At 39.6% G+C, this 26681-nt stretch overlaps 1 protein-coding gene across 2 annotated transcripts; it reads right to left on the reverse strand.

Moving 5' to 3' along the window:
- Positions 1-11472: 11472 nt before the first annotated feature.
- Positions 11473-26048, reverse strand: foxp3b (forkhead box P3b). 2 transcript variants are annotated; one of them, XM_024384625.2, is made up of 14 exons: positions 26002-26048; positions 25335-25390; positions 17079-17250; positions 16725-16802; positions 16419-16539; positions 14193-14361; positions 13809-13913; positions 13631-13718; positions 13397-13471; positions 13091-13256; positions 12789-12865; positions 12378-12479; positions 12142-12263; positions 11473-11997 (listed from the first exon to the last, which is right to left on the reverse strand). In XM_024384625.2, exons 3-14 carry the CDS (start codon positions 17241-17243, stop codon positions 11940-11942), a joined length of 1326 nt encoding a protein of 441 aa, XP_024240393.1. In that variant the 5' UTR covers positions 17244-17250; positions 25335-25390; positions 26002-26048; the 3' UTR covers positions 11473-11939. The 2 variants fall into 2 exon arrangements, with proteins under 2 accessions (XP_024240393.1, XP_024240392.1); XM_024384624.2 differs by having other exon boundaries at positions 13091-13259; positions 26002-26047.
- Positions 26049-26681: the final 633 nt, after the last annotated feature.

Genomic DNA, 26681 nt, shown 5'->3' on the forward strand with positions numbered 1-26681 from the left:
CAAACAGTGCAAATTAACATCCGGTTGAAAACAATGCTATGGCAGACGTCAAAAGTTTAAATATTTGTACTTTGGTGGAAAGACCCATCCACCGTGGTAACTGACGGCATTCACCGCCAGCCTCAAGGGCATTTAACATTGTGCTCTCATTGAAAACAATGACATCCGGTTTGCCGTCTACCTTGTACCATGTAAACGTGGAAAACATTAAGTTTTCCAAAATTACAGCCAACCAGCTACATTGGTTCTAATTCGACAAGATTCACATGGCCATATCTCCATAAGTAATTGGTACATTAAGCCAATGGTGGCTTAACATGCTTACGGTGGTGTGGAAATGGACCCATGTATGGCTTATGTTTGTGTCCTTTAAACTTTATGCAGAAATGTGGTGGAAATGTCTCCTAAATTACTGTTCAGTAATTTGAATTTGGCTATAACTTTATTAGTAAGTGGCATATTAAGCCTAATGATGACTTAAAAATGACAAGGTAATGTGGAAATGCTATCAATTGGATCATGTATATTTTGAAAAATAATAATGAAAATACGGCCCAAAATGCTGTACTAATCACATTTCTTGAAATTGACAAAATACAGAATATTATATTTTATACCATTGTAGTTAATGGACTTTAGGGAACACCAATTTGACAGTTTTAAGTGTTTAAATGTAAAATCCTGAAAGTGCGGAAGAAAATATGTTCAAGAATCAGTCATTTTGGTAGATTTTTGAACACTTTTTAACCACTTTTCTATAAAATAGTTAAAGGAAGTAGTTTCCAGGCATACAGGTTTGTGTCAACAACTGCAACGCTGCTAGGTTTTTCACACTCAACAGTTTCCCAAGTGTCAAGAATGGTCCACCACCCAAAGGACATCTAGCCAACTTGACACAACTGTGGGAAGCATTGGAGTCAACGTGGGCCAGCAACCCTGTGGAACGCTTTCGAAACCTTGTAGAGTCCATGACCCAACAAATTGAGGCTGTTCTGAAGGGGGGGTGGCTTCCCCAAACTGTTGCCACAAAGTTGGAAGCAAAGAATTGTCTAGAATGTAATTTTATGCTGTAGCGTTAAGATTTCCCTTCACTGGAACTAAGAGGCCTAGCCCGAACCATGAAAAACAGCCCCAGACCATTATTCTTCCTCCACCAAACTTTACAGTTGGCACTATGCATTTGGGTAGGTAGCGTTCTCATGGCATCTGCCAAACCCAGATTCGTCCGTCGGACTGCCTGATGGTGATGCGTGATTCATCACTCCAGAGAATGCATTTCCACTGCTCCAGAGCCCAATGGTGGCGAGCTTTGGTGATCTTAGGCTTGTGTGCTGCTGTTCGGCCATGGAAACCCGTTTCATGAAGCTCCCAACGAATAGTTATTGTGCTGAAGTTGATTCTGCGGGCAGTTTGGAACTCGGAGTGAGTGTTACAACTGAGGTCAGACGATTTTACGCGCTACACGCTTCAGCACTCGGCGGACCCGTTCTGTGAGCTTGTTAGGCCTATCACTTCGCAGGCTGAGCCTTTGTTAATCCTAGAAGTCTCCACTTCACAGTAACAGCACTTACAGTTGACCAGGGGAGCTCTAGCAGGGCAGAAATTTGACAAACTGACTTGTTGGAAAGGAGGCATCCTATGACGGTGCCACATTGAAAGTCACTGAGCTCTTTAGTAAGGTCATTCTACTGACAATGTTTTTCTATGGTGTTTGCATGCTGTGTGCTCGATTTTATGCACCTGTCAGCAACCACTGTTGCTGAACTAGCCAAATCCACTAATTTGAAGAGCTGTCCACTTACTTTTGTAATGCATTCGGTGCATTCGGAAAGTATTCAGACCCCTTGACTATTTCCACATTTTGTTATGTTACAGCCTTATTCTAAAATTGATTCAATCGTTTTTCCCCTTATCAATATACACACAATATGCCACAATTGACAATGAAAAAACAGGTTTTTAGAAAATGTTGTAAATGTATTACAAATAAAAAAACTAAATACCACATTTACATAAGTATTCAGACCCTTTACTCAGTACTTTGTTGAAGCAACTTTGGTAGCGATTAAAGCCTCAAGTCTTCTTGGGTAGGAGGCTATAAGCTTGGCACACCTGTATTTGGGGAGTTTCTCCCATTCTTCTCTGCAGATCGTCTCAAGCTCTGTCAGGTTGGATTGGCAGCGTCGCAACACAGCTATTTTCAGGTCTCTCCAGACATGTTTGATTGTGTTCATGTCCGGGCTCTGGCTGGGCCACTCAAGGACATTCAGAGACGTGTCCACAAGCCACTCATTCGTTGTCTTGGCTGTGTGCTTAGGGTCATTATTCTGTTGGAAGGTGAACCTTCACCCCAGTCTAAAGGTGCTGAGCACTCTGGAGCAGGTTTTCATCAAGGATCTCTCTGTACTTTGCTTCGTTCATCTTTCCCTCGATCCTAACTAGTCTTCCAGTCCCTGCCGCTGAAAAACATCCCCAGAGCATGATGTTGCCACCACCATGCTTTGGGTTTGCCAGGTTTCCTCCAGACGTGATGGTTGGCATTCAGGCCAAAGAACTCAATCTTGGTTTCATCAGAGGGCTGTCATATGCATTTTACGGAGGAGTGGCTTCTGTCAGGATGCACCTGAGCTCATTTTCGAGTCTCATAGCAAAGGGTCTGAGTACTTATCTAAATAAGGTATTTCTGTTTGCAATTTTGAACGCATTTGCAAAGATTTCCAAAAACCTGTTTTAACTTTTTCATTATGAGGTATTGATGAGGATTTTTTTATATCCATTTTAGAATAAGGCTATAACGTAACAAAATGTGGAAAAAGGGAAGGGGTCTGAATACTTTCCGAATGCACTGTATAGCGTAACATACCATAACGTAACTGTAAGACCAAAAACAACACATCATTTGTTATTAGACTTAAGGATGATTGTGCTGAATGTTCACGTTTTTTCTCATAGTGTGGCCAAAACTAAACAGCACGCGACATAGGATAAATGTGCTTTGATGGAAGCAATACAGGTTGGCTAAGCTATAGCTTGTTAATGTCACCTGCTCTGAAATCCGATCAAAGAGTATTTACTCATATCACTCAAGAAGATCTAAATGCATATTGTCATGAAACTGCGTGAGATCAAATGGTTATGGTTGGCATAGTTGGCAGCTTGGATGTTTCACCCGTAAAATGAGAAGAATTAGGCCTATCATTCACGATTAGCAGTGATGATGGCCTATTTTGAAATTAGGTTTGCCTAATTTGGCGTTTGGGGGTATTAACTGTCCAAACATTTATTCAAGTCAGTGTGTGTAGCCAATGGCAGATACTGCATTTGGATGATGCGTTTTATGCATTTAAAATTATATTATTCAACAGGTTAAGGCGCATAGTACTACACTACTGAGAATAAGGTTCAATCTGCAATGGCAATATAGCTAGACATCTTTGTTAGACTTTTACTTACTTTGTGTAAAGGCTGAAAGGTCTCATCATAAAACTATTTAGTTAAAATGGGTTACCTGTTTCTCTGCTGGACATAATACATTCCTATGAGATTTTACCTAAAGTGACAGGTACAGCTAGAGCAGGTTTCCTGTAATTTTACTTCAAATTTAAACAAAACACAATATCATATTATATATCATTGCAATCAGTAGACTTCAGGGAACACCTGCATAACTTTTTAGAGTGTTTACATGTAAACTATTGGAAATAGCCATGAAAACATTTACTAAAAACAGTGCTAAAAGTTTAAAGGATATGTACAGTCTGAATTCAAAATGGATTAAATTGATGTTTTTTCTCACCCATCTAGACACAATATCCCATAGTGACAAAGTGAAAACATGGATTTAGATATGTTTGCTAATTTATTGAAAAGGATATCCAAAAACACTGTATCTTATTTACATAAACATTCAAACCCCCTTTGGCAGCGAATACAGCTTTGAGTCTTTCTGGGTAAGTCTCTAAGAGCTTTGCACTTCTTGGTTGTACAATATTTGAACATTATTATTTTAAAAATTCTTCACACTCTGTCAAGTTGGTTGTTGATCATTGTTAGACAGCCATTTTCAAGTCTTGCCATAGATTTTCAAGATGACTTAAGTCAAAACAGACATTTGCATCCTGTAGCACTAACTCCAAAAAGTTCTGGGACACTGTAAAGTCCTTGGAGAATAAGAGCACCTCATCCCAGCTGCCCACTGCACTGAGGCTAGGAAACACTGTCACCACCAATAAATCCACGATAATTGAGAATTTGAATAAGCATTTTTCTATGGCTGGCTTTCCACCTGGCTACCCCTACCCCGGTTAACAGCCCTGCACCCCTCACAGCAACTTGCCCAAGCCTCCCTCATTTCTCCTTCACCCAAATCCAGATAGCTGATGTCCTGAAAGAGCTGCAAAATCTGGACCCCTACAAATCAGCCGGGCTAGACAATCTGGACCCTCTCTTCCCAAAATTATCCGCCGAAATTGTTGCAACCCCTATTACTAGCCTTTTCAACCTCTCTTTCGTATCGTCTGAGATCACCAGAGATTGGAAAGCTGCCGCGGTCATCCCCCTCTTCAAAGGGGGGAGACACTCTAGACCCAAACTGCTACAGACCTATATCTATCCTAACCTGCCTTTCTAAGGTCTTCGAAAGCCAAGTTAACAAACAAATCACCAACCATTTCGAATCCCACCGTACCTTCTCCGCTATGCAATCTGGTTTCCGAGCTGGTCATGGGTGTACCTCAGCCACGCTCAAGGTCCTAAACGATATCATAACCACCATCGATAAGAGACAATACTGTGCAGCTGTATTCATCAACCTGGCCAAGGCATTCGGCAATGTCAATCACCACATTCTTATCGGCAGACTCAATAGCCTTGGTTTCTCAAATGATTGCCTCGCCTGGTTCACCAACTACTTCTCTGACAGAGTTCAGTGTGTCAAATCGGAGGGCCTGTTGTCTGGACCTCTGGCAGTCTCTATGGGGGTGCCACAGGGTTCAAACCTCGGGCCGACTATTTTCTCTGTATACATCAATGATGTCGCTCTTGCTGATAGTGATTCTCTGATCCACTGCTACGCATACGACACCATTCTGTATACTTCTGGCCCTTCTTTGGACACTGTGTTAACTAACCTCCAGATGAGATTTAATACTCTTAAATGCAAACAAAACTAAATGCATGCTCTTCAATCGATCGCTGCCCACACATACACTCCCATCCAGCATCACTACTCGGACGGTTCTGACTTAGAATATGTGGACAACTACAAATACCTAGGTGTCTGGTTAGACTGTAAACTTTCCTTCCAGACTCACATTAAGCATCTCCAGAATTAAATCTAGAATTGGCTTCCTATTTCGCAACAAAGCATCCTTCACTCATGCTGCCAAGCATACCTTAGTAAAACTGACTGTCCTACCGATCCTTGACTTCGGCGATGTCACTTACAAAATAGCCTCTAACACTCTACTCAGCAAATTGGATGCAGTCTATCACAATGCCATCCATTGTGTCACCATATACTACCCACCACTGTGACCTGTATGCTCTTGTTGGCTGGTCCTCGCTTCATATCCGTCGCCAAACACACTGGCTCCAGGTCATCTATAAGTCGTTGCTAGGTAAAGCCCAACCTTATCTCAGCTCACTGGTCACCATAGCAGCACCCACCCGCAGCACACGCTTCAGCAGGTATATTTCACTGGTCACCTCCAAAGCCAATTCCTCCTTTGGCCGCCTTTCCTTACCCGTTCTCTGCTGCCAATGACTGGAACGAACTGCAAAAATCACTGAAGCTGGAGACTCATATCTCCCTCGCTAACTTTAAGCACCAGCTGTCAGAGCAGCTCACAGATCACTGCACCTATACATAGCCCATCTGTAAATAGCCCATCGAACTACCTCATCCCCATACTGTTATTTATTTATTTTGCTCCTTTGCACCCCAGTACCACTACTTGCACACTCATCTTCTGCACATCTATCACCCCAGTGTTTAATTTGCCATACTGTAATTATTTCGCCACTATAGCCTATTTATTGCCTCATCCCCCTTATCTTACCTCATGTGCACACACTGTATATAGACTTTCTCTATTGTATTATTGACTGTATGTTAGTTTATTCCATGTGTAACTCTGTGTTGTTGTTTGTGTCGCACTGCTTTGCCTTATCTTGGCCAGGTCGCAGTTGTAGATGAGAACTTGTTCTTAACTAGCCTACCTGGTTAAATAAAGGTGAAATAAAGAAGGAAAAAAAACTATAACTGGGCCACACGGGAACATTAAATTTTGTCTTGGTAAGCAACTCCAATATCTACTTTGTTTAGTTTTACCCATCTACCAATAGGCACCCTTCTTTGCGAGGCATTGGGAAACCTCCCTCGTCTTTGTGGTTGAATCTGTATTTGTAATTTACTGTGCAGCTGATAATTGCATAGTGCATTCAAAAAGTATTCAGACCCCTTGACTCTTTCCCAATTTTGTTACATTACAGCATTATTCTAAAATTGATTAAATTAATTTGATCCTCCTTAAATGTTTGCAAATTTATTAAAAAAACAACAGAAATACCTAATTTACTTAAGTATTCAGACCCTTTGCTATGAGACTCAAAATTGAGTTCAGGTGCACCCTGTTTCCGTTGATCATCCTTGAGATGTGTCTACAACTTGATTGGAGTCCACCTGTGGTAAATTCAATTGACTGGACATGATTTGGAAAGGAACACACCTGTCTATATAAGGTTCCACGGTTGACAGTGCATGTCAGAGAAAAAAACAAGCCATGAGGTTGAAGGAATTGTCCGCAGAGCGCCGAGACAGGATTGTGTCAAGACACAGATCAGGGGAAGGGTACCAAAAAAAATTCTGCAGCATTGAAGGTCACCAAGAACACAGTGGCCTCCATCATTCTTAAATGGAATAAGTTTGGAACCACCAAGACTCTTCCTAGAGCTGGCTGCCTGGCCAAAGTCAGCAATTGGGGGAGAAGTGCCTTGGTCAGGGAGGTGACCAAGAACCTGATGGTCACTCTGACAGAGCTTCAGAGTTCCTCTGTGGAGATGGGAGAACCTTTCAGATGGACAACCATCTCTGCAGCACTCCACCAATCAGACTGAGGCGAAGGTTCGCCTTCCAACAGGACAAAGACCCTAAGCACACAGCAAATACAATGCAGGAGTGGCTTGGGGACAAATCTCTGAATGTCCTTGAGTGGCCCAGCCAGAGCCCGGACTTGAACCCAATCGAACATCTCTGGAGAGACCTGAAAATAGCCAGAGACGCTCCCGATCCAACCTGACAGAGCTTGAGAGGATCTGCAGAAAATAATTGGAGAAACTCACCAAATACAGGTGTGCAAATGCTTGTAGCGTCCTACCCAAAAAAGACTTGAGGCTGTAATTGCTGCTAAAGGTGCTTCAACAAAGTACTGAGTAAAGGGTCTGAATACTTATGTAAATGTGGTATTTCTGTTTTTTGTTGTGTGGTATTTTTGGCACATTTAAAAAGGAAAACCTGTGCCTTGTCATTATGGTGTATTGTGTGTAGGTTGATGAGTGAGGGAAAAACTATTTAATTAATTTTAGAATAAGGCTCTAATGTAACGAAATATGGAAAAAGTCCAGGGGTCTGAATACTTTCCGAATGCACTCTATGTGTGGGGTACAAGGATGAAGCAGTCATTCAAAAATCATTTTAAACATTATTATTGCACCCAGAGTGAGTCCATGTAACTTATTATGTGACCTTTTATTTCAGATTTACTCCTGAACTTATTTAAGCTTGCCATAGCAAATGGGTTCAGTAAATATTGACTCAAGAAATGTCAGCTTAAATGTTTTAATTCATTTGTAAAACTTTCTAAAAACATTATTCCACTTTGATATTATGGGGTATTGTGTGTAGGCCAGTGACACAAAATCTACATGTGATCCATTTTAAACTTTAACACAACAAAATGTGGAAAAGTCGAAGGCTGTAAATACTCTCTGAAGGCATTTCTGGGCCATTTTATTGTGTTTTTATTTAATAAAATGTTAGGTGTGCTTGCAAAGCAAAACACAACTCTAGATTTATTACATACTCGTATTATTATTTGATTTCTTTAGTTCGATCTAGAGCTTAAATTATTTAAGTAATTAATACAAAACCAACTCCAAATGCCCAGACTGTCCCAACTGTGATTGCTTGAGAAGAAAAAAAATCATAGCATTTATACTTTTTGAACTATAACAATATTTAAATGAGCTCCCAATGCACTTAATTGCAAAAAAATGTCCCATAGACTTAATGTAAAAAAAAAACTAAACATTCTAGAACTATCTCCTTCTACACTGTTTAAACTATTAATACCAAACCAACATTGAGATGTTCAGACTGCCCAAACTTAGATTGCTTGCCAAAGGATATTTGATACTATGTATACTTTTGGAACTATAACCATTTTAAATTGTAATAAATTAATATGGGTTTGAATGAGAACCATAGGAATAAAGTGGTAGCTATTCAGAATGATCCTGCTCCTTGGTTATCTTGAATGAGAACCATAGGAATAAAGTGGTAGCTATTCAGAATGATCCTGCTCCTTGGTTATCTTGAATGAGAACCATAGGAATAAAGTGGTGGCTATTCAGAATGATCCTGCTCCTTGGTTAATTAAGCTACAAGACCAACTTTAAAACATTCAGGCTATCCTAACTTCAAATTCTCTTTATAAACTATTTTTTTTAGAGTATTAGCAAAATTACCATAACATAACTCACCTATAGTAACTCTTGAACCGTTCAAGCTAGAGATACCAAACTAACTTCCACATGTTCATGCTATCCTAACTTCAATATTAGTTTTTACTTTGATCAATTATAACTATATACATTTGAATAAATATGCATAAAATAATACACCAACAGTACAGTAACTCTTGAATCTTTCAAGAGACACCAAACCAACTTTCACATGTTCAGGCCATCCTAACTTCAAATTCTTAAGAAATGTTTATCAACTTTAAATATATAAATGTGCATACTTCTGCATAATATAACTCACCAAAAGTAACTCCTGTATTTTTCTACATGTACTTTTCTAGTTTTATTTTGTGTTTTTATTTTGTTTGTTTATTGTGTTTCCATACCCCCTCAAACAATCTGAAGTATATGTATCTGAGTTAGGAGTAAAAATGTAAATCATGACATGAGATCAGTTTGTTATTGATTTACAGGCGAACACTTCTATAATTTAGCGGTTGCCTTGAACAGGTATCTGCTAGTTAACAATTTTCCATATTTTGGATGGTTAACACTTTTATATTTACGACTCAAGGTCTGAAAAATGGAAAAGTGTCATCTCCACAGAACTCCATATCTGTTTTGTCCTGTCAAAAATACCTTGCCTGGGGCACTTTTCTGAGAGCTAGCAGGTTTGTGGATGTGAGATTGTCAGTGAGAGATAAGAGGCAGATACTTTAGACTTGAAACAAAATATGGGGGGAAATATGCATATATCTCTGGAAAGAGAAAGTGAAAAGGAATGTGCAAAATGACCCACCTCATATGGAATTACACAGAAATGGTTTTTACATTGTAATATACTTTTGCATTTAGAAAGCATTATTAGCATGCATTATCCAACTCAAAAGGAAAAGAGATCTACACCATATCTAATTATTTGCATTACTGTCACGTTCTGACCTTTATTTCCTTTGTTTTGTCATTATTTAGTATGGTCAGGGCGTGAGTTGGGGTGGGCAGTCTATGTTTGTTTTTCTATGATTTGGGTATTTCTATGTTTCGGCCTAGTATGGTTCTCAATCAGAGGCAGGTGTCATTAGTTGTCTCTGATTGAGAATCATACTTAGGTAGCCTGGGTTTCACTGTGTGTTTGTGGGTGTTTGTTTCCGTGTCTGTGTTTTTCACCACACGGTACTGTTTTGGGTTTCGTTCATTCCACGTTTATTGTTTTTGTATTCAGTTGTTCAAGTGTACATTTTCGTATTAAAAGAACCATGGACACTTACCACGCCGCAAATTGGTCCTCCGATCCTTTTCGCCTCTCCTCTTCGGAAGAAGAGGAGGAAATCCCTTACAATTACCCAATGATTGAGCATATTTTTTGTCATGCATGTTTATATTAAGAAGTACATTGTAAAAACACTTGATACTGTAGTCTTGAATTTAATTTAATTACATTTTGGGATTGCACATAAAACAGACATCGACAAGATGTGCAATGTAATCTCCTATGAAAGTAATCTCACATGAAAACACTTCCAAGGTGATCTTATTCGATCAGGTCAATGTGACAACTACTATAGGTCTACTCATGAATGAGCATACTGAACATCTGGATATATTGGACTTTCCATACTTCACATCTCCACAGAAACAAAACACTGGTCCAAGTGCTTATTTAAGCAGATGTGGAAAACACTGTGATTAGCTCAAACTGTCCTCACTTTCAAGACTACACCTTATACTTTGAGATGGTGTGTTTTCCCCAAAAGGAAATAGCTTTCGATTGTATCTTGTATTGGCAGTCTGTTTGTGTCATTGTAAATGCTGCCAAGGGTTTTGATGGCTAGCGTTTACAGAGGAAGTTGAATGGGTAATAATAAGCACCTGCCAGCATGAACCATAAGAGTAGAGGTTTTAGAGGATGTAACACTGTACAGGATTCTCCTAAAGGAAATGCTTTAAATGACAGGCCTGGGAAATGGATCTGGTCCAGCCTGAGGTGTGCCTAGAGTAAGGAGTTATGGTTTAGCCTCATATCGCACAGTCTCATGTTTACCCATGCACACCAAATAAATAACTTTTGTCCTTTAGAAAAAAAAGCTCTGGATATAAATAACTGGATATCCCTTTCTAGTGGAAAGACTGATTCATACAGAGGGACAACTGCTGGGTCTGTGGAAAAACTGACTAATGGCTGTGAAATATGAAAAACACAATGGAGACGTTGAGAAACCGTAGGGCTAATGTATAGGCAATATTTTTGCTTGATGTCAGTGACACTGTTGTGTACATGAGATATTATTCAGTTTGTGGTGAAGATTAAGTGGCTAAAGTTCAATGGCAATGAAGGAGTGTCAGGAGCAACAAAAGAGGCTGAAGTACTGAAGCAAGGCGGAGGCTCTCAAAGGTTGTGAGAGCATTGGGGAGTACATGTACTGTAGGAATCATGCATGTGGGAGCGAGGAGAATGGGTTTTATTTATACTTCACCTTCTGACTGAGACTCACCAGGGAGCGGAGAGAACTGCAGCAGGCTGCTACTCACAGGTGAAAACATTATTAAACAGGGCTTTCACATTGCAGGAAGATACATTCTCCCTTTGTCTTTCACAGAGTTAATCTGGATTTATGGAGAATGATGTAAAAAGGGATTGTGGAGGGTAGCTGTTATTTAAAGGTTTGTGGGTAAACTGATTGTTTTCTTACAAAAAATAATAAAGTAATGACTGCAACAGGTGATCCAAAATCAGAGATACATTCAAATATTAATTTTATTAATTATTTTATGAATTTTTGACAGAATGTCCAATTTGTACTTGCTTGCTGTAACACATGTGTAGCCAACACTACAAAACAAAATGATTGTTCACCTTTTCACTGTGGTTTTATTGACAAATAACTTTTAAGTGTATATTTTTATTTCAAAGGCTGCAGAATATATTGCCATTCCAGCCATGCACACTTCTTCATAATCAGTCTAGAGAGGCAAAAGAGTCCGGGGCTATGCTATGTATTATAGCACCATCTGCTGCTGAACAAAGAAGGTGGTGCTGGGTGCTGTAGATACTGTAGACCAGGACTGGTCAACCCTCCGCCTGGAGAACTAATATGGAGGCTTTTGGTCCAGCCCTGTTATAATATACCTGATTCAGTTATAGGTCCTGGTGACTTCCTTTTCCTGTAGTTTTTCATTCACTGAAGGGATGGCTATGTTCAAGGTTCCTCTGGACGGAATAAGGAGAAGGGTGCCAACCATTTCACATGATGATCCCTGAAATAGTTTTCTATATTATTACAATATAATAAAAAACATGCCTTTGTTAATGGGTGGGGTTAACAATAGCACTTGTTGAGTTGGAATGAAGTTGCAACACTAAGAATGAATCAAGAAAGCACATCCAGAGCAGAGGCCTACCTGTGATATTTTTGTCCCTTTCTCCTTTGATATTCCATTTCATCCACTGTCCAGACAGCCCCCTTGCCTCCCTCCACTCGCACAAAACACTTGTGGAGGCTAAGATTATGACGGACAGCGTTCTGTGGTGGCAAAGGAATACAGCTTGTGTTAGGATCTCGGGAGTCAATATTCCTCAGAACTCAAATGGAAGACTCAAATGTAAGTTAACATAATGATCCAAGGAGAAGCCAAACCTTCCACGTGGCCGTGTTGTGTCGGAAGTAGAAGAACATTGTGGTGAACCAGTTGTAGATGTCATTCAGAGAGCGCTGCTTGTCTGGAGACTCCAGGATAGACTGCAGACAGACATGGTGGACATTCACAGTAGACTTGTGCAATTGAAACAGCTCACATGAAGTCTAGACATAAAATAGAAGTCTTGCTACTCATGTAGTCCAATACAATGGACTCGATATTAATGTCCTACTTGTGTAGACAAAAAGGTAGAATGTTGCTGTCTTTCAGTTCAACAAAGATGCATGAACTACAGATCAAACTGTATTAGTTTACCTTTTCAAACTGTACCAGTCTACCTTTTCCTTTACTCAAGTGTGCCTTTACCTGAGTGTTCAGAGGGACTCTACTGTCTGATTCAGACAACTCACCCATCTTATCAGGCAGGCGTAGGTGTACGGAGGCCGGATGTTGCTGTATTTGTAACACTCAACACTCGGGACAAGATCTGTGGGGTGCCCAACGAAAGCAAACATGCTGGGTCTTGAGTTTGGATCAGATTTCGTGGCAACGCGAAAGGCATCATCACCAAAACAAACAAGCAAAACACTTGGAGGAATGCGAAATGGAGTGGGAACTTTCTCTAGCTTAAAAAAAGTGAATCAGCAGTCATGCTATGTGAATGTTATGTGAATGTTACTCCATGTTGAAGATGAGCGTGAAATGGTGTTACCTGGGAGTAGATGGTGGGGAGCGGCAGCGGGCCAATGCTCATGCTGTGCCAGCTCCTCTGGCTCTTTAGTGGAGCAGCGTGGCACTCCATCTGCTGCCAGGGCCGGGGATGGGTTCTGGGGCAGGACTAGTGCCAGGCTGTGGCTGTAGGGCCAATCTGAACCTGCCTTCTGACAGGGAGAGACAACCAACAACACAGACATTCAATATGGTTAGGTTGGGGTACATTTCTTAAAAAGGGAAGGATAATGGGTTACTATAGGCATTTGAAGGCATTAGCCAAAATAGGGAAGCCTTGAGGAGTTACCATGTCAGTTGATTTGTGTTCAGACAGGTGCAGATGGAGTTGCATTGAAAAGAGTTTCTGTTTTTCCACAGTCAGCTAAAGAAAGAGAGAAGATGAATCAAGGTTCATTAGGGGCCACATTTCCACTTAGTTGGACTTGGAGCTTTACAACCTTTCTCTGTTGTCAGTGTTCACTATTTGGAACTTTTATGTAAAACTGTCTATTATACTGTATGTAGAACTACAGGAACAAACCTGGGTCTCCATGTATTGCACCATGTCTTGTTGTACCCTCCACTGTGCAATGCTTCTGTCTCCATGGCCGTGGTCAGAGTGGAGGTGTCTGGAGATGTAATCAAAGTCATGACTATAAAGAACAGCACCCCAACTGCATAACAATGACCAATGAAATATGCTGGTGCTCATGACTCACTTCAAAAAACGTGGAAATTCTTCAAATACCGCATCGCAGCCTGGCCAGCAGCAGAGTCCGTTGAGAAACAGAGCACTGGAGCTCCGTAGGGTTGGGTGACCTGGCCTGCAGAAGGAAGGGAGGAATATTATCAACTCAGGACTGAACGCAATCAAACCAGCCTTGCATTGTTTATGCCGTGTCTGTTCACACACGCACACACACACAGAGGACGGCTCCTAATAATGGCTGGAAAGGAGCGAATGGAATGGCATCAAACACATGGAACCCATGTGTTTGATGCATTTTATGTGATCCACTCATTCCTCTGCAGCCATTACCACAAGCCCATCCTCCCCAAATGATGGTGCCACCAACCTCCTGTGACACAAACACATAACTCACTCATGATGCCTGGTGATGATGGAGCTCTGCTTAGGATTGGCTCTCCTCAGGGGAGAGGGGTGACGAGTGGGCCCTGGAGAGTGCTCAGAGTGTGGGGGGGAGGACTGTCCACGGCTCCCTGTGTCCACCTCCACCTTGCACGGTGATATGGGTTGAGCTGAACCAGCCGCTGTTATAGTGCACGGTTTTGAAAAAGAAAGGTAGAGAAATATTTATATTATTGAAAAAGACCTATAGTGGGAAGAAAAAGTATGTGAGCCATTTAGAATGACCTGGAATGACCTGGATTTCTACATAAATTGGTCATAAAATTGTATCTGATCTTCATCTAAATCACAACAATAGACAAACCACAGCTTAAACTAATAACACACAAACAATTATAATTTTTCATGTCTTTATTGAACACACCGGGTAAACATTCCCAGTGCAGGTTGGAAAAAGTATGTGAACCCTTGGATTTAATAACTGGTTGACCCTCCTTTGGCAGCAATAACCTCAACCAAACATTTTCTGTAGTTGCGGATCAGACCTGCACAACAGAATTTTGGACCATTCCTCTTTCCAAATGTTTTCAGTTTCACAATATTCTTGGGATGTCTGGTGTGAAGCACTCTCTTGAGGTCATTCCACAGCATCTCAATCAGATTGAGGTCAGGACTGACTGGGCCACTCCAGAAGGTGTATTTGCTTCTGTTCAAACCATTATGTTGTTGATTTACTTCTGTCTTTTGGGATGTTGTCCTGACTTCTGTTGAGCTTCAATTGGCGGACAGACAGCCTTACATTCTCCTGTAAAATGTCTTGATAAACTTGGGAATTAATTTTTCCGTTGATGATAGCAAGCTGTCCAGGCCCTTAGGTAGCAAAGCAGCCCCAAACCATGATGCTGGTGTGCTGTACCTTTTTTTCTCCACACATAGTGTTGTGTGTTCTTTCCAAACAACACAACTTTAGTTTCATTTGTCCACAGAATATTATGCCAGTATCGCTGTGGAACATCCAGGTGCTCTTTTGCAATCTTCAGATGTGCAGCAATGTTTTTTCGGGACAGCAGTGGCTTCTTCCATGATGACCAACCATGAACACCATTCTTGTTTAGTGTTTTACGTATTGTAGACTCGTCAACAGAGATGTTAGCATCTTACAGAGATTTCTGTAAGTCTTTAGCTGACACTCTAGGATTCTTCTTAACCTCATTGAGCATTCTGCGCTGTGCTCTTACAGTCGTATTTGCAGCACGGCCACTCCTAGGGAGAGTAGCAACAGTGCTGAAATTTCTCCATTTATAGAGAAATTGTCTTACCGTGGACTGACTTTTGAATGTACTTTTGTAACCGTTTCCAGCTTTATGCAAGGCAACAATTCTTAATCTTAGGTCTTCTGAGATCTCTTTTGTTCGAGGCATGGTTCACATCAGGCAATGCTTCATGTGAATAGCAAACTCACATTTTGTGAGGGTTTTTTATAGAGCAGGGCAGCTCTAACCAATATCCAATCTCCAATCTCGTCTCATTGATTGGACTACAGGTTAGTTGACTCCTGACTCCAATTAGCTTTTGGAGAAGTCATTAGCCTCGGGGTTCACATACTTTTTTCATCCTACACTGTGAATGAGTCAATTATGTATTCAATATAGACAAGAAAACTACAATCATGTGTGTGCTATTTGTTTAAGCACATTGTGTATGTCTATTGTTGTGACTTAGATGAAGATCAGATCAAATTTTTGTCAAATTTATGCAGAAATCCAGGTAATTCCAAAGGGTTCCCCCACTTTTTCTTGCCACTGTAGAAACACTTTCCATGAACCTCCTATATGAATTATGCATAATGACTGTATCGAATTGTGTACAACATATGTAATGACACTATTTTTTTAAGCCACCAGTGTTTCCATTCAAAAGTGCGACCCTACACCCACATTACCTGGGGCAGCAGGTAGCCTAGTGGTTAGAGTGTTGAGCTAGTAACTGCAAGGTTGCTAGAATAAATCCCTGAGCTGACAAGGTACAAATCTGTCGTTCTTCCCCTGAACAAGACAGTTAACCCACTGATCCTAGGCCGTCATTGTAAATAAGAATTTGTTCTTACCTGACTTGCCTAGTTAAATATTGTTTCTCCATCAAGAGCTGTTTTATTCTATCTTCTCATACGACATGATAGTTCAGTTGTATGTGTACTGTAAGGGTGCTGCTGCAGAGGGTCAGTCAGAGCAGAGCTTACCCTGTGGTCGTACGTGGGCAGCTAGGACAGCCTGGCGTAGGACAGAGGGTCTGTGCTGGCTCAACTGGGGGCACCGAGACACCCGCTGCAGGAAAGGTCTCCCCTCCTCCTCACTGGAACACTAGGAAGGACGCATAACAACATGCTCACACGTACAGTACCCACCTTTTACCAGCAGGGAGTGCTCTGAGCAAACACAAGCAGCTTTTTTGCTAATATCAGTGTATGCATTACATGAATCTCTGGTCAGAATAGGGCCTTGAAACATGTTATAATAGGAGGTATAAGAATAGGATAATATCCTACCTGCTGTAACAGTATGTTCTGGAGCTGAGATGAGGCCATAAGTGGACCACCAGGTCCAATCATCAATGGGAAACCCATCTATAAATAATGGACATTTATTTATATCATTCATCTATCTCACTATTAGGAAAAACTCAATGTAATGAAAATATAGATATTGCCTCCTGGGAACTTGTCTTTAAATTAGCATTATTATACAAAATATAAGAGACAAAAAAAACATGAAAAAGCCAACTGTATGGAACTGACTTGATTTACACTTTAGCTCTATACTTTCCATTGATATTTATTTTAGTCTTCTTCCAAATATGTGTTACATGTTGATTGAAACCACAGCAGCAGTTCAACCAATACCTGAGTAACAGAGGTACGAGCATAGAGCCGAGGTGAGACAGAATCATTTGGCTTGGTACGTGTGTCTGGCTCTTCTCCGTGTTCACCCCGCCGATCTCGCTGCTGCTGCTGTCTACCACTGTTCAGCCGCCCACTCTTCAACCTCTCACTCTCAGTCTGTGGCATCCCTGGGCTTGGTGCAGAAGAGAGGAAATGGATGGTTAGTCCTAAGTGCATGCTACCGCCAGGAATGCATGGGTGGTGGTGGATAAAAATTGTGAATGTGTAGACAACATAAACAATTGCAAATAATCACAAGTCACAGTAGATCATCCCCACACAGGGCACCAATTATGTAGAGGTGTTCATATTTGTAAGGATATGTTGTATTCGGTCTTGCATATATTTCAACATATGACATTAAACAACACATAGCTACAAAAAGAGAGAGAGAGAGAGAGAGAGAAAGCGAGCAAGAAATAGAGAGAGAGAGAAAGGGGGGGTGGGGCATACAAATGTGCTCTTTGATAAATGTTAGACAGCAACAGGTTTGGAGGCATGGTGTCTTTTGTTCCCTTATCAGACATAATGAAAGGTAAAGGAGTTCAAACACAGTCTGGGCTGAGAGATGTTGTGGTTGTGCACAGGTGCAACTACACAGACATTGAAGCGTGCAGAGACGGAACAGATAGCAGCAGGTATCTCAAAAACATACAGTGATTCGAACAGTGACATAATTAGTTGTTGTTTTGGCTCTGTACTCCAGCACTTTGGATTTGAAATGATACAATGACTTTGCGGTTAAAGTGCAGACTGTCAGTTTTAATTTGAGGGTATTTTCATCCATATAGGGTGAACCGTTTAGAAATTACATCCCTTTTTGTACATAGTTGGGCTGCCTGATGGGCTGCCCCCAGGTGGTAAGGGTGGACAACAACACATCTGTCACGCTGATCCTCAACACTGGGGCCCCTCAGGGGTGTGTATTTAGAACCCTTCTGTACTCCCTGTTCACCCACGCCTGCGTGGCCAATGACGACTCCAACACCATCATTACGTTTGCTGATGATGCAACAGTGGTGTGCCTGATCACCGACAACGATGAGACAGCCTATGGGGAGGAGGTCAGAGACCTGGCAGTGTGATGCCAGGATAACAACCTCTCCCTCAATGTGAGCAAGACAAAGGAGCTGATCGTTGACTACAGGAAAAGGCGGGCCGAACAGGCCCCCAGTAAAATCAGCAGGGCTGTAGTGGAGTGGGTCGAGAGTTTCAAGTACCTTGCGGACCACAATCACCAACGCTCTATCATTGTCCAAACACACCAAGACAGTCGTTAAAAGGGCACGACAAAAATATTTTCCACTCAGGAGACTGAAAAAATTTGGCATGGGTCCTCAGATCCTCAAAAAGTTATACAGCTGCACCATCGAGCGCATACTGACCGGTTGCGTCACCGCCTGGTATGGCAACTGCTCGGCATCTGACCGTAAGGCGCTACAGAGGGTAGTGCGTATGGCCCACTAGCACCAAGCTTCCTGCAATCCAGGACCTATATAATAGGTGGTGTTAGAGGAAAGCACATAAAATACTCAGAGACTTCAGTCACCCAAGTCAAAGATTGTTTTCTCTGCTACTGCACGGCAAGCGGTACCGGAGCGCCAAGTCTAGGACCAAAAGGCTCCTTAATAACAGCTTCTAACCCCAAGCCATAAGACTGTTGAACAAATAATCAAATGACCACCAGACTATTACATTGACCCCCCCCCCTCCATTTGTTTTGTACCCTGCTGCTACTCGCTGTTTATTATCTCTGCATAGTCACTTCCCCCTACCTACATGTACAAATTACCTCTAACCTGTACCCCCGCGCATTGACTCGGTACCGGTACCCACTGTATATAGCCTCGTTATTGTTATGTTATTGTGTTACTTTTTATAATGATTTACTTTAGTTTATTTGGTAAATATTTTTCTTAACTCTTCTTGAACTGCACTGTTGGTTAAGGGCTTGTAAGAAAGCATTTCACGGTAAGGTCTACACTTGTTGTATTCGGCGCATGTGGCAAATAAAGTTTGATTTGATTTGATTTGACTCAAGGCTGTAATCACTGCCAAAGGTGTTTCAACAAAGTACTGAGTAAAGGGTCTGAAAATTATGTAAATGTGATATTTCCGTTGTTCTTTTAAACATTTGCAAAAATTCTAAAAGCTGTTTTTGTTTTGTCATTATGGGTATTGTGTGTAGATTTTAGAATAAGCCTGTAACATAACAAGATGTGGAAAAAGACCAGACCACCGTATACAATTGCAAATGCACGCTCTCACCCAGCAACCCAGGAAGAGGAAACAGGAATTCAGTAGAAATAGAAAGTACTGAAGCTCTTTGTGGTTTCTCGCTTTTATCTCCACTTCACGAGCAAAACCATACATATCTCCTGTAGAGAGAGCTCAGATCAAAGTAAAGAGAAGACTGAATCAACAAGTCACATAACAGGCATTAAATGAATAAGCAAATCTTTTTTATTTGGAATTGAGAGCTACATGTTGATATCACACAGATTCGTAGAGTGTGATTTGATGAATGGATGTGCTACAATATCATTACAAGTAGAAGATATTAACATTTCTTTCAACACTTCTCTCAACTGAGGGCAATTACATTCAGCTTTTACTGTAGTCTAGGAGTGGGTTTGATGATCAAAATACCATATTTGCAATCAATTACGTACTGTATGTAAAGCTATTCATCGTGTGTCATATCTAAAGTATTTCTCTTCGAGTTTTCTTACTACTCACTATGCTCCCATATCTAGGATATCTGTCTGTTGTTGGCGCTTTGGTATGAACCTGTGGGTGACATTGATTTGAAGAGGAGCTTTTTTTGGCCTATAACACTACACTAGGGGAGGGAGAAATTATAAGCAGAGGAAATGTTATTGTTAATCTTTGATCCACAAAGACATTATTGAAATGTATATTTTTCTAAATTCTATTACGTTTAACTCATAATACGTTTTCTTCTAATTAAAATGTTCTATTTGAATGAGAACAAAACATATATAAAAATAGATTTGAGTATACTGGAGTGATGACATTTTCATGACCAAAATGTACTGAATGAATCTAAATAGAAAAATCAGTATGAAACCAAACTATGAATTTGATCTTCATGTAATACCAGTTCTACAGCTTTTTTGTATCATACTGAGCAAATTAGCCATTTGCTAACATTTTTGCAGATGAAATTACAAAGTCAGGATATTTCTTGAACATTTATGTCCAGCTTCTATATTTCCAGATGTTGGGCTGTAAAGGAACGTTTAAAAAGCAATTGAGATAGAACATGAACGACTACTCACGATTACTCATGTGGCATTAGCATGCAGCGTAAATCCAGCCACAACAAGTGAGGGGTGTAAATGCTGGAATGAGCAGTTCCCACATTCTACGAACCCACACTCTACAATCATGTCACACTGACTCAGAGCTTCCATTTATAACTATGGCTAGTACATCGTTATTGGCTTTCACCAGAATTTAACCTACATTTATTATTCTATAAACTACAATACAAAGAATTGTGCTCATTCCCTCATGTATTAATCTGTTCATCCTAATCTGATCTTTAAATTAGGTTAAGCATCAATATGTCCATTAGAAACACAACCTAATCGTCCTGAAATGTTTTGATGAGTTTTTGATTAAATGCATGTTGTGAATATCTCAATACTTTATTTTTAGACTCATAGAGTCATAGACTAATCATAGAGACTAAATGCTTTCTTGATTTCTAACCTAAAAATGTGTACAGATCAAAAGTAATACAATTGAAGACCAAAGTATAACAGTACAAATTCTGCAAGGTGATTCATAGTTTTTGACATTGATGTACCGAAAACATTATCATATTCCATCATTTGCTTTTTTGTGGTAAAAAAAAGTACAGTTATTGACAGAGTCAGATAAACCAGAATGTAGGGTAATTTTGATTACACCGCAACATGTGATGATAACAGTACACATTCTTGAGAAAATGACATTCTTGTACTATATTTAAGCAATTAATGCATGAGGGGATGAGGGGTTGTGGTATATGGTCAATATACCACGGCTAAGGGCTATTCTTACGCACGATGCAAAACGGAGTGCCTGGATATAGCCATTAGCCGTGGTATATAGGCCATATATCAGAAACCCCAGTAGTGCCTTATTGCTATTATAAACAGGTTACCAATGTAATTACAGCAGTCATACCTTTTTTGTCATACCTATACGGTATAATATACCACGGCTGTCAACCAATCAGCATTCAGGGCTCGAACCACCCAGTTTATAATTAGGTATAATATCCAAATGTGCCACAGAACAAATTCTGTTTGGTGTAAATACATGAAATTTGGCATCAACAGTAAAAGTGTCTAGACAGGCCACATTGGATTTTAAGATGCTCATTATCGATCACACTTCCAGTGTCAATCAAAGTTGGGATTTAGAGAAAATATGAAAAAATCTAAAATACTAAAGCATATATTTTTTTAAATACAAAAGAAACAAATACTATTGTTATTTGACCTGTTCTAAGCCCAAATATGCATAATATAAACTGAGTGTACAAAACATTAGGAACACCTGGTTAGTCCATGACAGACTAACCAGGTGAATCCAGGTGAAAGCTATGATCCCTGATTGATGTCACTTATTAAATCCACTTCAATCAGTGTAGATAAAGGGGAAGGCAGGTTAATTAAATAAGTATTTTTAAGCCTTGGGGCAATTGAAACATGGATTGCATATTGGGGCGGCAGGTAGCTTAGTGGTTAGAGTGTTGGACTAATAACCAGAAGGTTGTGAGATCAAATCCCTGAGCTGACAAGGTAAAAATCTGCTGTTCAGCCCTTGAACAAGGCAGTTAACCTGTCATTGAAAATAAGAATTTGTTTTTAACTGACTTGTCGAGTTAAAAAAAGGATTGTATAAATGTGCCATTCAGAGGGTGAATGGGCAAGACAAAAGATTGAAGTGCCTTTGAACAAGGTAGGTGCCAGGCGCATCGTGTCAAGAACTGCAACTGCTGTTTTTTTTAACGCTCAACAGTTTCCTGTGTGTATCAAGAATGGTTTTACAACCCAAAGGACATCCAGCCAACTTGACGCAACTGTGGGAAGTCTTGGAGTCAACACTGGCGGGTGAATTGAGGCTATTCTGAAGGCAATAGGGGTGCAACTCAATTTTAGGAAGGTGTTCCTAATGTTTTGTACACTCAATGAAGGATTCAACGTATTGTCGATTGTGAAATACAGCTGTTTCTGTATCATACTATATTTAGTCTATGGGCATATGGTTACTGTTTTTTTACACATTTCATGGATCAAGTCTGTGGTATGTGTGTGTACATGTGCTTGTGAGAGAGGGAGATAAATAGGGAGAATTATTTAGCATGCCTCATTCTATTGATGTGCATTGGATTTTCTTATACTGTACAATATACTCTAGGAGTGTGTGTTAGTGTGAGTGTGTGTGTATTTCTTTAGATATTGTTTATATATATATATATATTGGTTCAGGCAATATATACACCAAAATGTATTAAGATCTGAACATGTTTAAGATCTGACAAGGAGAGGAAACGTTGTAAAAACGATGGATTTGCTTATATTGCTTAATATATACTACAGGTGTGTGTGTGTGTGTGTGTGTGTGTGTGTGTGTGTGTGTGTGTGTGCGTGCGTGCGTGCGTGCGTGCGTGCGTGCGTGTGTGTGTGTGTGTGTGTGTGTGTGAGAGAAAGAGTGTTTGTGGATTTCTTTAGATATGTTTACAGTGCCTCCAGAAAGTATTCACACCCCTTGACTTTTTCCACATGTTGTTGTGTTACAGCCTGAACTTAGAATTGATTAAATAACGATTATTTTGGGGCATGGGGTTATACAAGATACCCTATAATATCAGTGGAATAATGTTTTTCAAATATTTTTACAAATTAATGAGAAATGAAAAGCGTAAATGTCTTGAGTCAATAAGTATTCAACCCCTTTGTTATGGAAAGACTAAATAACTTCAGGAGTAAAAATGTGCTTAACAAGGGACATGATGAGTTGAATGGTATCACTCTGTGTGCAATACTAGTTTTTGTTTCATTATTTTTTTATGACTACCTCATCTCTGTACCCCAAACATGCAATGATCTATATATTCTCTCAGTCGAGCAGTGAATTTGAAACACAGATTCAACCACAAAGACCAGGAAGGTTTTCTAATGCCTCGCAAACAAGGGCACCTATTGGTAAACATTGAATATCCCTTTGAGCAGGGTGAAGACAATAATTACACTTTGGATGGTGTATCAATACACCAAGTCACTACAATATACAGGTGTCGTTGCTAACTCAGTTGCCGGAGAGGAAGGAAACCGATCAGGGATTTCACCATGAGGCCAAAAGTGACCTTAAAACAGGTACAGAGTTTAATGGCTGTGGTCGGAGAAAACTGAGGATGGATCAACAGCATTTGTAGTTACTCCACAATACTAACCTAATGACACAGTGAAAAGAAGGAAGCTTGTACAGAATAAAAATATTCCAAAACATGCATCCTGTTTGCAACAAGGCACTAAAGTAATACTGCAAAAAATGTGGCAAAGTAATGAACTTTTGTCCTTAATAGAAAGTGTTATGTTCGGGGCAAATCCAATACAACACATTACTGAGTACCACTCTCCATATTTTCAAGCATAGTGGTGGCTGCATCATGTTAAGGGTATGCTTGTAATTGTTAAGGGCTGGGAAAATGGTTGTCTAGCAATGATAAACAAACTATTTGTTTCATAATAATGGCCAAATGTTGCAGAATTCAGGTGTGGAAAGCTCTTAGAGACTTATCCAGAAAGACTTACAGCTGTAATCACTCCCAAAGGTGCTTCTACAAAGTAGGGGTGTAGGGTTGTGAATACTTATATAAATTATTTCTAAAAACCTGTTTTCACTTTGTCATTATGGAGTATTGTGTGTAGATGGATGAGAGAAAAAAATATATATTTTTATCCATTTTGAATTCAAGCTGTAACACAACAAAAAGTGGAATAAGTCAAGGGTTATGAATACTTAGTGAAGGCACTGTATATTGGTCCAGGCAATATATATACCAAACATGTTTAAGCTCTGATGATTTGAACATGTATTCATTCACATGACTTGATTCATGAAACGTGTAAAAACTGTAACCACATGTATCCAAGGACTAAATATTGTACAATATCAAAAAAGTACATAGTAGACAAACGCTTTGGTCGATTTAAAAAAAATCTTCAGATTAGTCCATCAGTAAGCTCAGAGAACAAGTTAACCAAATTCAATTAGAAATGTCCATTATGGACATTAATAGGTTAATAATAAAAGACACATCCAGGACAAGACCCCATGTTAGTCACAAAGGACTTTTCACATCATGACTACCATGCAAGTGAAGAGTTCAATCCATCAACAGTTCATTGTGTTATGAATATCAGGTCTTGGGTCTTAACCCAAATCAATTTAAGAATTATATTGGATGAGATTGTCAATCATTTTTTATTTATTCTTCTCTTGAACATACTGAATTCAAATAATATACCCAAAATGTAATAGATATCATTCCAGAGTCGTTTCAAATTTGTGAATGATTGTGTCAGAACTGTGTCGACTGGGGTGTCATTGAATAATCCATTCACTGAGAAGTAAAAAAAAAGATATTGAACATAATGTTTCAATGTGTAGAGGAATGATTGGATTGTTTTAGCCTAAATGATTAGTGATGCTTTAAATGCTTACTTTTACACCTGTTAACACCTTTTAACAGGTTCATCACTACATCAGCCATTGCAAACTTTTCTTAATCGTGTGTACTTAATCAAATCTCTCAGCCGTTTTTCACAAAACATGCATTTTCACTCTTTTGCTATATGCCTACAATCTCTCATCTATGTTACCCAACTGGTATACAATATTGATACTTTTTACATTTTTAAAGGAGTAAGGTCCATGATCATTAGACCACACTATAAAATAGCTCATACACCACAGCTACATACAATCCACCATTACAGATTACACCACGGTCTGGAGTTTTGCGTACCTAGCATACCTCTGGTGAACACGCACCCCAATTTGATAGACACTTGCCTACTGAATTATCTCCCTTCTGATGCTCAGAATGGTTTGCCAACAAATACTCTAGCTGAAAGCAAAGAAGTACATTCCTAAAATGCAAAGGCCACACACTAAAACAGACAGTTTTCTCACCTTACTCTGTATCTCCTGCACACTTTCTGTCTTCCTGTTCTCAGGAGGAAGAGATGCTAGAAAATGAAAAAAGGTAACAAATGTGTCAGGGGGGTGTAGTATTCCACTAATGATGTTTGATGTCTATAATGCGTAAAATAACACTTATACTACCAGCAATATATACAGTAATGGTGAAGTAGGTTATGGTAAGAGCAAAGGCATTTTGAAATTGAAATGTTTATTAAAACAGGTTTATAAATATACACAATGTAAGGTTTATCAATAGTATATTTCTGCGATGAGATGATATTACAATTACTTCATATTTTAATTCATCATTAATTATTACTATTTTAGGCAAGTAAACAAAAACCTATCTGCATGTTTTGTCTTTTGTTGAAGTATATTTTAACATTGATGCTAATCTCTTTCAAAAGTATCTTATTGTTACATTTCCAATACATCACATTCAGGTAACTTTTACAATAGCTATATTTGAAAGTTATTGATACTGACTAAACACAATCATGTGGCCTTGTATAATTCAGTGTGTGTTAACACAGTGGGTAGCCATGAGGAGTTGCATTCTTGAAATAAAGTTGGATAAAAGCAATAACATGCTCAAATTAAGATTACAGAGACCATGAACAATGTAAAATCATGATCCCCTTCATTCAACACTCACCTAAAGATGCCTCACGCAATGTGTGAGAGGGAACAGATGTGTGAAATGTGTGTTTGCAGAATCCAGTCTGTATTTATACCTGGAAGTTACTGAAGGTAAGAAAAGCTTTCTCAAAAAAGTTTGAGCCTGCCAACAGAATAAAAATGTACTACATACATTCACATCCAACATTATTGGCACCCTTGATAAAGATGAGCAAAGAAGACAGTATAAAATAAATAATACAAATACTTTGCTATATTGAATCCTCAAAAACATTTTAAAATGATATTATTTCATACTAGTACAATGCTCAGAAAATAATATTTTGTTTAACAATATAATAAAATAACATTTTCATTTTGTGGGTCAATTAAGCATTTCTTTGTGGATTTTTATGTGTGCTTGGGGTTATTGTCTTGTTGGAAGATTCACGTGCGGCCAAGTTTCAGCCTCCTGGCAGAGGCAACCAGGTTGTTGGCTAAAATATCCTGGTACTAGGTAGAGTTCATGATGCCATTAACCGTAACAAGGGCCCCAAGACCAGTGGAAGCAAAACGGCCCCATAACATCAAAGATCCACCACCATATTTTACAATAGGTGTGAGGTTCTTTTCAGCATATGCATCCTTCATTTGAGGCCAAACACTGCGTGGCCAAAGAACTATGCCCCAGTGAAACAGGAAGCTACGGAAGGTCAC

This window comes from Oncorhynchus tshawytscha, linkage group LG22 (assembly GCF_018296145.1).
Source record: "Oncorhynchus tshawytscha isolate Ot180627B linkage group LG22, Otsh_v2.0, whole genome shotgun sequence".
In the NCBI taxonomy this organism is placed as follows: domain Eukaryota; kingdom Metazoa; phylum Chordata; class Actinopteri; order Salmoniformes; family Salmonidae; genus Oncorhynchus; species Oncorhynchus tshawytscha.

Bases quoted from the DNA above. Each gene is read 5' to 3' on its own strand.
- foxp3b (XM_024384624.2), bottom strand. From the start codon at position 17,243: ATGCCACAGACTGAGAGTGAGAGGTTGAAGAGTGGGCGGCTGAACAGT. The intron at 16,803-17,078 runs GTATTGGTTGAA...CATTATTTATAG, and splicing joins CTCGTACCTCTGTTACTCAG to ATGGGTTTCCCATTGATGAT. The intron at 12,866-13,090 runs GTAACACCATTT...GGCACCCCACAG, and splicing joins TCCCCACCATCTACTCCCAG to ATCTTGTCCCGAGTGTTGAG.